This window comes from Mustela lutreola, chromosome 3 (assembly GCF_030435805.1).
Source record: "Mustela lutreola isolate mMusLut2 chromosome 3, mMusLut2.pri, whole genome shotgun sequence".
Classification (NCBI taxonomy): domain Eukaryota; kingdom Metazoa; phylum Chordata; class Mammalia; order Carnivora; family Mustelidae; genus Mustela; species Mustela lutreola.
Window position 1 is genome coordinate 190,529,542 of NC_081292.1, and position 12,767 is coordinate 190,542,308.

At 38.3% G+C, this 12,767-nt stretch overlaps 1 protein-coding gene across 13 annotated transcripts in view; it reads right to left on the reverse strand.

The window, feature by feature from the left end:
• Positions 1 to 12,767, reverse strand: part of UNC80 (unc-80 homolog, NALCN channel complex subunit) — a 225,228-nt gene that overhangs the window by 6,031 nt on the left and 206,430 nt on the right. For 11 of the 13 annotated variants that reach the window (XM_059168183.1, XM_059168182.1, XM_059168177.1 and 8 more), the window contains 3 exons: positions 11,721 to 11,900; positions 8,080 to 8,218; positions 5,517 to 5,573 (listed from right to left, as the gene is read on the reverse strand). In XM_059168183.1, the coding sequence (XP_059024166.1) occupies positions 5,517 to 5,573; positions 8,080 to 8,218; positions 11,721 to 11,900 (376 nt within the window). The remainder of the gene's footprint in view (positions 1 to 5,516; positions 5,574 to 8,079; positions 8,219 to 11,720; positions 11,901 to 12,767) is intronic. The other 2 variants (XM_059168181.1, XM_059168186.1) reach the window with 1 other exon arrangement.

Sequence of the window (12,767 nt, forward strand, 5' to 3'; positions counted from 1 at the left end):
CTACCTCCCATTAAGGTCGAGAAAAGAAGTTAGTTGATGTAAAATGGTTGGAGCATGAAAAGGGATGTATATAGCATGCTTCTTTGTTTGACGTTAGCTATTTGTAATGAGTTTATTGCTTCTAGAACGCTAAAAGGAAGTGGGTTATAAAATGTTTTGAAAATAATTGGGCTGAGAAAATGAAATTGAGGCAGTCCACTTGTCTTGTTTTTAATTCAGTAATCCGGAGTTGTGAGGAAAAAATGGTGCAAGAAAACAAATACACGTTACTGGGGGAGTGTTACATGTCAAAGCATAATGGGAGTTTCATGATGGTTATTTTGAGAGAGGATCATAAGCATCAAAATTTTCTCTATGGATAGAGAGGCTTATATCTAAGAAATGAATCAAGTTTACAGCTTCAGTAATTAGCTGTTCTATATATAAATGATAGAGCATTTCATCAGTGGAATGCACGTATCAAAGATGAAATTACAGAACATGTCCCTGGAAATAGCATATCCCTGCTAATACATTATATTCTCCCCAAAAGAGATGTACTGGGGACATCAAAGTCCGGCTGAACTATGTGCAATTAGGGCACATTAATAAAACAGCCAGAAAAGTTCAAAATGGAAGTAATTCTTGCAGAACACATTACTTTCTCTCAGGTCTATATCAAATTGCATATAAAAAGTAGTTTCAATTTAGTTTCAAATTCTCTCCAAGTCATGTACTATTTTAGTCATCTGTAGGATTTATGATTTGTGACCATAAGAATGTACAGTACTAAAACCAACCAGGAGAAGACTAAGGTGTTTGCCCTAAGTGCCTCTCTAAAGTAAACTGCTTTCTTGAAAATGTTGATCTTGAGAATGAGAAATGGTCGATTTTCCACAGTTAATAATTGCTTAAAACGATAAAGAGAAAAGGAAATAAAACATTCTCAATTGAAGCTAAAATTATCCTTTGTATTTTGGAGTCACTGAAAAACATCACTATGGCAAACCATACAATGATCCAGATTTTAGGGAAGGACATGCATTTAGGGCTTGTCAGAACTGGACTCAACTGTCTACGAAAAACAAAAACACCTTACCCAAAATGCAAGGAAGTAATAAGCTAGCGAAGTTCAGACCATGTTAGGAGAACAATTTTCGGCACAAATTACCTCTTTTTCTCTGTTTCAGCCTGAGGGCCTGGAGTGTAGTGTAGAAATATGTATGCATCTCCTAAATAGATATATACCTAATGGTACTTTTAAAATACTGGATAGGTGGATAAGCATTCAGTAATGTAATAAAAATGTAATAATAATTCATATTATTCATCTAAAGTTACAAAAAGTGTGTAGATTGAGACATAGATATATTTCATAAATAAAAAATTTAAGTGGATGCACTAGGTAAGACTAGCACATGGAAAATGAATTCATATTTTCATTACCTCTACCTGTGCCTTTAGGTTCAATTTCAATATGGTTAGAGAAATATAGAGGTGGAATACAAGACACAAAGCATAGCCATTTATCCTGAGTGACTGTCTTATGATGGGAATGCATAAAGCCAGCACCAAAGGAGCCATAAACTTACATTTGTAGAGAACAGGGAAATAAACAGGAGACAAAATTCGACTTTTCCCTTTCCCCATAAAAGATCATCGTTTAAAATTTACTTGGCCTCCACAATGTCGCAGAGTAACGATTCCTGTCCCCTCAGAAGTCCTTCTAGCTGGACCAAGAATCAAATTAACATGAGACAGAATAACAGGAGAAAATCAAATTTCATAGGTTTAAGTACGGAGAATCCACATAGACATGGACATTCCAAAGACAGTCAGGCAAAATGACATCTCCATGTCATTCCGAACTAAGGAGAAGGGCTTGGGGTAGGGATTTCAGAAGCAAGGAAGGCACTTTGCAGGGTGACAAGAAGAGCTGGTGTTTGGTAATTTGATGTTTGCCCTACCTACCATACGGATGGGTCCACTCAGATAAAGTTGATCTCGTTTAATAACCCTTATTCTGGGAAAGTCCCTTAACATAGAGTCTGCTGTGTGGATAAGAGAAGGACAGAAATTTCTCTCGATGCCACAGGGTCTCAAGTGCTTTCACCTCAAAATAATCCATATGCCCAAACGGCAGACTTTGGGGGAGTCTGTTCTGACCCCTCCCTCAACAACATTGAGAAAATGCATTTTAAATGCCACAGAATTTAGAGATTAATGGCTAGAATCAGAATAAAAAGGGAGGATCATCTGGATCTCAGATAGCCAGTAAGAGCTGAGGCAGCATTGGCAAGGACATATCTGTGTATCACAACACATATTTTCTTAGCCGGTCATTCTCAGTTACACGAGAAAGGTTTAAATATTTTTCTAAGTCCTTGGAATGGACTTGCCAAGTTTTCATACTTTGGAAACGTGGATGATCATGATATGGGTTCTACTAAATAGGTTATTTTTATTTTGTCTCACCCAGGCTACATAGTCTTGTTCAAACTGGAGCCACATTCTTATTTTTCACTGGGATTAAAACTACCCTTACAAAATCAAATAACATTATGATCTCTTTTTAAAAAAAAAAAATGAGTTGATTGTCAATTCCTGTCTTTCAAAGTATTCTAACGTGTTCGAACAAAATCTGATTTTCAAGTACAAACATCCAGGCCAAGTGCTTGAGTAACTTCTATATGTCTAATTCTTCTGGAGAAAACACGATGGACAGTGTGTGTAGCTGGGGGCAGGAACAGGGACGGAACATCTGCAGTGAGTTTATATGCCTCTAAGAGTAATAGTCTCAACAGAAGAGGATGGGATACTCTTTTTTAATGTGTTAATTTCCAAAAGAAAGAATCTTTGCTCCATAGAATGGTGCTTCTAGGAGGCTGATACCTCTTATGATAAATATTTAAAAGAAACCAGATAGTACAGGTTAAAAAAAAATCCTGAAAGAAATTTTCAAAAGGTCTACATAATTTTTATTGGTTTCTACCTATTCATCGGGTCACCCTAGTTATTCTGGTCTCTTCCTCATTTGTCCCTCAGGCCAACTTTTCCCTTTCACCTAAAATAAATGCTCTTTCAAAAGCACATCTCCAGAACATTTGCCAAAATGTGGGAGTTAGGAGAGAAGCAGGGTGTATTACTTTCCTTTGGGCATGATTCCTGGTATTCTTTTTTTTTTTTTTTTTCTGTAAGTAGGCTCCACAACCAGCATGGATCCCAACGCTGGGCTCGAACTCACAACCCTGAGCTGAAGACCTGAGCTGAGATCAAGAGTCGGACATTTAACCAACTGAGCCACTCAGGACCCTGCTTCCTGGTTATCTTTAAGGTTTGGAGCCAGATTTTCCTTAGGACTACTTTGGGTGTATTTTAGGTCCTGAGTGTTCAGATACGTGCTCAATATAACTGCCATGGTTGATCCCCACTGTTTCTGTAGGATCTGAAGAGTCTGCAACATAAAGAAGTTTCATGCCAAATATAAGAATGTCTGGAAACCAAATATAAATAAGTGCATATCCTATTTTATAAACCGACCTCTTAGTAAATACCAAAAGTTCCTCTCCTCCAAAGAGAACTTGGTGACATGATGGAGTTCAAGAAATACAATTTGCAAGGTCTGGCAAAGGTGGATGTGCTACTGGCTGATGGGATGCTTCTGCATTAACAGAATTATTTAGAATCCAAGTGAACACCTCGTCCTCTCTTTCCTTAATGACCACCACCGAGTGTGGGCAGGTAACACCCAGAACTAAAACTTGCCAGTTATAGGAACAACAGATCAACAACAGTTGGTCTAAAACAGTCTCCGAAGTCCTGACATGACTGACTAACTCAGTTGTAGATAAAAGCTATAGTTTTGGCACTGAAGCAGTCTTATGTAGCAAGAACGTTGGGTTTATTCCCACTGGTGCAGGATCCAGGGCAGACTGGCTCTGATACTGTCAAGTTCAGCAATTTGAACCCTGAACCTGCCAGAGAGGTCCAAATCCTTTAGAAAGTTTATAAAAGTCAACTCAAATTCCTGCCTTCTGTCACCAAACCCGGACTAGTATTTTTACTTAGTAAGAGTAGAATTTGGCCTAATTAGAAAAGCCCTGGGACAAAGTTGGCCAAATGGAAGTCAACAAAGGGCTTAATCTTTTCCACACTCGGAGGGACACTATAGTTCTCTTCTAAGCGAGGTTCATCTATCTCACATGTAATTTTAAGCATCAAACAAATGCATTCTTTGAAAGTAGTGGTCCTGGTGCTAGACTCAGTTCCAATCTCTTCAACCACTGTGAGCAATGAAGGAAAACCACCTTGAGGACTGTGTTGTACATCCACACCCCCACAGCTCTTGATAATGGACTTGAGTCTGCACTCTGCAGCACGTCCACATTTACCAACAGTAAGAGACTGATCTGTCAAGGCAAGGGCTCGCAAACACAAATGAATGCTGTGAATTATGAGTCTAGTAAAAAAAAAAAATGATACACCTGATGATGGACTAAATTTCCCATTTTCATTTGCCAAAGAAAATGTGAAATCTGAACAAGATGCAAAGAAAACAAAAAGAAAACGAAGAATATCCTGTCACAGGAACAGCCTCTCAACATTTCCTCATCTTTGTGATAAAGCAATAAACGTATTGTACTCACTATGTAACGCAGACCTGGAAGGGAATGTTTTCTCTTGAGATGGAACTAAGGCATTGTTAGAATGAACAAGAAGCATCACCCCTAATGAGGATTAGTTGAGAGGTGTGAATCAACAGCACAAGATTAGGAATGTTTGACGTGGTTTATCTGAGTGTTAAAGGTGCAGTCCCCCTTTCTGACTCCTTAAACCAATAGTCAAGATATCTTATTGTCTGCATCATAAGACTTCTCTTACTTACCAAGAAATGTCCGTGTCTGACATTTCATGGCAAGTTTTGGAGTCATCTTTGTGCTGGGACAGACGTTCTTTTTATCAGTGTTGTTTGAACAAGCTACTATAATAGCTTGCCACATGGCATGCATCAAAGAGAGGGAATTATAGAAATTATATCGACATCACATCTCTTATTATAGCAGCATTGTTTGTTTTCTTACCATCCATGCTATGAACTAAAAGACCTGTCTGGATTTAATAATGGGCTTCTTGATGATGGGGAGTTGTATTAAAAGACTTCTGAAAAACAATTCTTAAGGGATATCAATGTGGGAGGGAATGATTCGATGGGATGAAATTAACATTTAGCATATCAAACTTTTTAGACATCCACGGGACAAGCCCTTAAAAGAACTCCACGGATTTTTTTTTTTTTAAATAAGCTTTTTAGCCATTTGTGATTGAGCTCTGAAACTGAAAATGAAGGAGGCTACACCTTTGACTTCCAGGCTCTTGTGTTCATGAGCAACAAAGGGCAAGAAATGGAAATAGGTATCAAGACGGGGGCAGGGGTGGGAAGGGGCGAGAGGAGACAGAGAGACAGAGAGACGGAGGAGACAGGGAACAGCTAGTTTCCCAGCACAGACACCAATAGACAGGTAGCGTTGACACTGTACCTAGAGAGGCTGCCCTCGGCGGCCAGGCCCTGGGAGTCATCGAGGACATTAGGTTCACTGCAGGAGGGGTAGGGAGATGAAGCATTTAGGGAAAGAAAATGCAAACAAATAAAAGAAAAAGAAAAAAAGGCATGCAATTTTCTGCTTCCAAGAGCCAAAAATAAATAAATAAATTTAACAGAACAAGAAGGAAAAGGAGACAGGTAACCATTTCACCTTGTGCTGGGTTTGTCAAGACATAGGACTCGAGGCAATGGGGGAGGAGGGACTTTGGGTGGGTGCGACTCTCAGAGGAGTGATCTGTTCATTGGTCAAGAGTTAGGACTTAAAAATGAGCTCCAAAGGGACACATGAGCTCTGAAATGCATTGTGGAATGAGTCCATAGAAGATGAGACTATCGTTCCTTTGGTGACCATTTGGCTGAGTGGTTATTACTTTCCATTTGTCTTATTATGTACGTGATTCTTCATCGACCAGGACGCTGCTTCTTTCTCATGTGTTGTGACATTATCACACAGAAGCCACTTACCATGAATTGCCACAACCAAACTCTTGGAACTGATGCCATTAAGAAAAGCAAAGAAAGAGCTCAACTTCCCTTGCTAATTTTGCGATGAAAGTGCAAGTCAACAGCCAATGGGAGGAAGATAACCCTAGAAGAGTCACCTGGAACTCTCATTTACCTCCTTACTCCACCGTCTAGGGACTGAATTGAATGCCAAAAGAAGAAACCTGTCAGGTTGGTGAGAGAATAATTAAATAGTTTACTGAGTTCTTTGGATGCAGCTGATTTGGGGATTTGTGAACAGAAATTGTGTCATAATTTCTCTCTCTACTTCACTACCTAGCATCAGGCTAAGCAAGCACCCACAAGGCACTCAATAAATACTTATTAAATTGAAAGGAATGAAACTATTTAGAAAGATGGAGTGCCTACCCCACCAATTGTTTACCTAATTGTACACTATAGAAATGGTTTCTGTGTCCAGACAGAGGGTCCCTTTCCCTAATGCACATAGACATTACTACCTTCACTAGCCTTCCAAAATATAATCAAACCAAAAGGCTTAACTATATGATTTTTCTGTATTTCCAGCATATCCACAAGAGAATAAACTTTCTCCCTTGAAACAATTTAACCTCTTAATGAGTATGTACAAAGGGAATGGATGGGCTGGTTAGTTTAAGGTAAATCGCCAAAAACCCTCTATGCTAAATTCCTACAATTCCTTATTTTAAATAAAACTTTTACATGAATTGCTAGACACTTTTATTTTATCCTTGATAGAAGCTTGCACATGCTAGCAATTAAAAATGAATTGATAGTTACCAAAACTAACTGCTTGTATGACTTTATATCCTTTTTTTGGGACATTTTATAGTTTAGCTCTAGTTTTGTTCATGCATTTTATTTAAAAGAACTCCTTTTTAAAGGTAAATTACCAAAAGGTAGGTAAAACAATCTCTAACAATGATAGTAACCCTTATCCATTGTTAATTTTTGTATTAACCAAATAGTACATAAAATATTGCTTTCTTACAAGTATGAAATTTACTTATTAGTCATTTTTAAAATCATTTTCCCCTAGTTTTTAATATTCTCCGAAGTTAGACTTTATTTCACAAATTTTATTTCATTGGTAAAGTTCATGAACTATTTGCTAAAGGATTTGGGCATAGGGTAATTATTTCTGCACAAAACTTATTTTATCTGCACAAAACTTATTTTATCTGCACAAAAGCTGGGCTATGATTTTTATTATTTTCCATGTATGAAGTATACCACATTGAATCTGTAGATATTAAAAATAAAATAAGCTAGCCAAAAACACATAATTCTTTGAAAGAATTCCGTTTCTGAAGTGAAAATATCATTGGCTCTGAAAAACACAATGCTTTGACTCTTACATCAGATCATTTTCTATATTTGAGACATATCTATATCTATATATCTTGGAACTTTTATGTATGTTCTTATAGGTCAGAGAACACATAAAGAAAATGTCTTACAGTGTTTAGTCACGGAATCATGGAACTAGAGAGAATGTACTGTAAAGATCACTTTAGCCGACCTCCTTCTTTCACAGAGAAGAGCACTGTTGGCCCCTGTTAAATGACCTGCCCAAGGTCACACATAGTGGCATAGGTCCTTTTTGGGTTGGTTAAGCATCACTACCTCCAACTAAATACTTGTGACCTACCAAAACTCTAAACTTCACCACATATATCAAGCTAGTCCTACACACTCGCCAGGTACTCATTATTAGCTTAGCTAATGATATAGGTGAAATATGAAAATGTCACTTGACAACCAGAAGAAAAGACTTCTAGAGAGTTTTTAAGTTGAAACAGTGCTTGGATCAGAAACGGGGACCTGGCTTAGAAAACTCTCTGCAAACTGTTGCCTGCATTGAAAAGTCCTTTGTTGAATGGTCTACAGAAAAACACGAGCATCAGCTTCTCTTTTGGCCTTTTTAGGCCAAAAAAAAAAAAAAAAAGTGAATTTTCGGAATTCTACCTTTGCCCCCAAATGCAGAGAATAAGATATCCATGGCTCTTTACCTTTGGCTGGGTAACATGCCCACCTCAGCCTGAGGTGCAGACATGCTAGAGACGTGGCTGGAGAACCGCCTCCTTCCAATGGCACTCAGGAGGTAAGCTTCTTGTTCACTTACCACACTGGGCATGCTTACAGAGTCATCTGATAGGGGACAAAGGAATGCAGCGTTATAAAACTACAACCTCAATCAGAAGACCTAAACAGAGTTTGTACTTGGGTTCCATCCTTGGCCCAAGCCTAAAAGCCTACCTTAGGGTACTCTCTAAAGCTAAGTTATCATAATGTAAGACTCCCACAGGTCTGAGTTTTTAATCTGTACAAAGGGACAAACAACTTTTCATGTCCACATATCTCCCACCCTCCAACAGCCTTCATGAAATACATGTAAACATCTTGTCCATTTTTACAAGAAAATTATTTGTGAATGACAAGAGGCATCCGATTTCAGAAAAGCTGGGCTAAAAATTTTTAAACGTTCTGAGAATAGAGCAAAAAGGAATATTGTTACTAAGTGAGTCAAGTATATTTTTTTGACACTGAAAAACTATATTCAGTACATTTAATGATTTTTAGACTGCTGAGGGCATGACTATTTCAGATTGTTTTAGGGTAAATATTTAAAAGCCTATAAAATTAAAAAAACACAAATGCTTATTTCCACTTAAAGTCTTAAACTTGACACAGACAGTCTTATTTTCTTCATGAAGTGAAAACCAGTATCTTCAAATCCATATGAAAGTTAGCTTTAACACAGTATTTGTGACAAGGTGGCCTCATTTTAAGTGAGTTAATGTTGTTTGATGCTGAACAGTAAACATATTTTTATTTATTTTTTAAAGGTTTTATTGATCTATTTACTTGAGAGAGAGAGAGAGAGCACACACACAAGCAGTGGGAGGGACAGAGGGAGAGGGAGAAGGAGAGGGAAAGAATCTCAAGCAGAGGCTATTCTAAGTGTGACACAAGCCTTGATCCCAGGACCCTGAGATCATGACCTGAGCCAAAACCAAGTGTCAGACGCATAACCAACTGAGCCACCCAGGCACCCCTGAACAGTAAACATATTTTTATTAATGTAGCATTGTGGTTAACCTATGCTACCATACAAGGTCATCTGACATCTTTTATTTAAAATACCCCGGGTGGTCATATTTCTAATGAAACTTCTTTCAAACCAAAAAGGTGTATATGAAAAGTGCCAGAAATTTTAATTTGTTACTAATGACTGACTTGAAGTTGATTCATGTTATAGAATGGCTTTCTTTTTTTAGGTGTGTTCACAGAGAAGGAAATAAACAAAGATGCCTTGAAAACATGAAAAACATGGTAATGTAAATAGAGCCATTTCTACAAAGTCCTTTCCCATATCTCACTGATTTTTCCTCCTATTTAAACTCATAAATCACTTCACAGTCTCTCAATATTTGTTTGATGATTAATTACATGCTGCTTTCCATTCACCCTTTTATTAAATGTTCTTTATTGAAAATGTCTGTCATCTCCTCTACAGGACTCGATCTAAGATCTCAGAGAACATATTTTTTCTCATACTTCCTTATACCTCATCTTGTACCTGTTAAGTCTTAATATGGGTTTGATGACAGAATGGGAAAATAGTTTAATCGAAAGCAGTCAGCCATTTGGCTTTTATACCCAGCCCATATGAATTACTACACACCCACATTAAAACCACACATTTGTTAGCAATTCTGTTTCCACTGGGTTGGTTGTGATGTCTAAGAGCAGAGATTATAGCCAAAAATTGCATGCTCGTCAGTGGGTGTAAGTGAGGGCTCCCAATCAGAGATATCTCTTTTTATTTCCTCTCTACCTTTCTTCCATATCTCCTTCCTTCTGGCTAGGAGGTTACCTACAAAAGATATTCAGCTCTCCTAAAGATAGGTGGTATCATTTCCCATAATTTAAAAAAAAAAAAAAAGAAAGAAAAAGAAAGCCTGCTGGGAGACATTACTTCAAGCATAGAGAAGAATAGATATTACTAAAGTTTTGAACTATTACTAGGACTTACTGAATATAAAAACTGCTGATCCTTATTGCTCTCATTTTGTTTTCTTCGTCAAGATTTTTCAAGTTTTCCCATTACAATTTTAAGGGTATTTCCTTGCACAATGAGCAGGGCAATTTAGAAACAAGTGTATCTGTAGGTCAGGTGAAGGACAACATGATCTTCACTTCATTATCTGATTAACCCTGAAACCAAATCTGGAAATGTGGCTGCATTTTTTTTTTCTTTTCCTCTCCTCCACATCCAACTTTAACAGGGAATTAGAATACTTTCATTCATTTTAGTTAATTAAAATTCCAAACTCAACTCCCATTTTTCCTAATTTAGTTTAGAATGGGGCTTTTTGTTGTTTGATATGGAGAGCCTCTGGGTGAAGACCCAGATTTTGTCTTCATTCTTAAGGCACTGACAACACTCTTTGTTAAATAAATGTTATACCAGAGTGTCTTTTTTTTTTTTTAAGATTTTATTTATTTTTCTGACAGAGAGAGAGAGAGCACACAGGGAGGGGGAGCGGCAGGCAGAGGGTAAGGGAGAAGCAGTCTCCCCACTTAGCAAGAGCCAGATGTGGGGCTCTATCCCAGGACCCTGGGATCATCCCCTGAGCCGAAGGCAGGTGCTTAACTGACTGAGCCGCCCAGGCACCCCTCAGAGTATCTTTAAGTCACAACTAGAAAATAATCAAGGCAATAAAAATAATTAAATGACCGTGGTATTTAATTGGAACTTTCACTCTTCACTTTAAAAACCTACTCCTATTAAGCATACATATAAAACATGTTCTTGACTGGTCTCATTTCAGGACTTCATATCTTACGTGTAAATGTTAGAAGCTCCTGGACCACCTCCATCATTGGGAACACTCTTGATTCAAATTTGGGGTGTATTTTCCTTTTGGGTTGTAGTCCCTCAAGACAGCCTATTGGTTTACGTTCTAGAAAGTATAGCCAACTGGTCTTTTCTGAGTCCTGAGTAGATGCATTGCTTAGTTTTCCTTGCGTGATGGGGACATGTGAGTGCTAGTTAATCCTCTCAGCAAAATGGCCAGGAGAAAGGGGAATAAACACTTCTCTTAGTTCCTTAAGTACAATTTAAATGAGAGTAGTAGAAAAGGTTGAATTTATAAGCTCCAGGTGTAGGGGTCTCTTAAGATTTACTTTTGTCTGAATTCCTTCCAAATGACCAAGGCAATTGAGGAATTTATAGAAGAGTGGGCAGTAGGAATCATGGAATCAGTCACAATTCCATTTTATTTTATTTTATTTTATTTATAGATTTATTTGTTTTAGAGAGTGAGAGAGCACCAGTAAGAGGAGGGCAGAGTGAGAGGGAGAGAGACTCTCTTGCGGAACCCCACTGAGCACAGAGCCCAATACGGGGCTTGATGCCATGACTCTGAGATCATGACCTGAGCCGAAACCAAGAGTCCGACACTTAACCGACTCCACCATCCAGGCGCCCCACAATTCCACTTTAAATCCTTTTTGTAAAAATGACCAGGGACCAGTACTAAAAAAAGTCAGAATGGCAGCACTCCTTCCCAAGACCTCATTTGCATGGCCAACCAGGGTCCCACACGCCACCCCCACATTTACCCCATCCTGTGGAGTGACCTACTTTCCTCATCTTCCTCATCAGTCCTACTCAGGGTGTCTTGCGAAGCCTGCTGGGAGGGCTCACTGTCCTGCTCCCAGACAGTGCCAGTGCCCGTGTTGGAGCGGGACATGGTGGCCAGGCTCAGGCGGTAAGCGGAGGTGGATGTGCCCACAGTACTGATGGACGTCTTCCCTTGGTAGGCTGGGGGTGAAGAGACCAAAGGAGAAGCATGGTGAGTGTCTCAAAAGAAAACAAATGCTTGCTTCAAACTCCTCCCTAGTATCAAGGATACCTGTGTTTTTTAGGAAACGCCAGTTAAATAGTGTGTCCCAGGTAAGCAGTCTTTTTAAGATAAAGTAGCAAGTGGAAGTGAGATTTAAAAAAGAAAAAGAAGAATTGGCTATTGATTTACTCATAACTGAACAGTTTCCTTAGGGGAATATAATAATGTAAAATGCTTTGACATTGCTTCCTCTCTCATTGCTTTCAATTTGAAATGTGAAGGCTAGAAGAATGCAAAATAATTTTGACATGAATTGAAGCTTCCATCCTGGCAGATTTTACTGAGGAATATACCTTTCTGACACAAGCATGTAGGAGGAATAAATGCATTGTCTGATAGGAACTTCTCAACCAAAATCAGAATACATAAAACTGTGTTCGCATTCTCCTTTCCTGGAAATTATAACTTACAAATTATCCCCTTGAATGTGTCACGTTATTTTATTATAAAGCAGAATATTTGAAAGGCACTCTGCAGATTTCACTAGGATTGTACTTGTCAAAATATATCAGAAGCAATAGTACATTTTAGGAAGAAAAAAAAAAGCCACACGGATGATAGTCTACTTATGGATAATGACTGCCCTCTAATGGCAGATAATGATTTGTTTTCCCTCCTAGTAATTTCCTGTTAATAACTGTTAAGAAGTAAACAATGCACCCTCAAAAGAAAATCTTTTAAATAATGTAAAGGAAGGACCTCCTAACCTGCCAGCTCTAATTAAACCATTCCTCCCCCAATCTGTAAAAGATCAAGGGTTTGTAAGCAATCATTCTAGTTCCGTG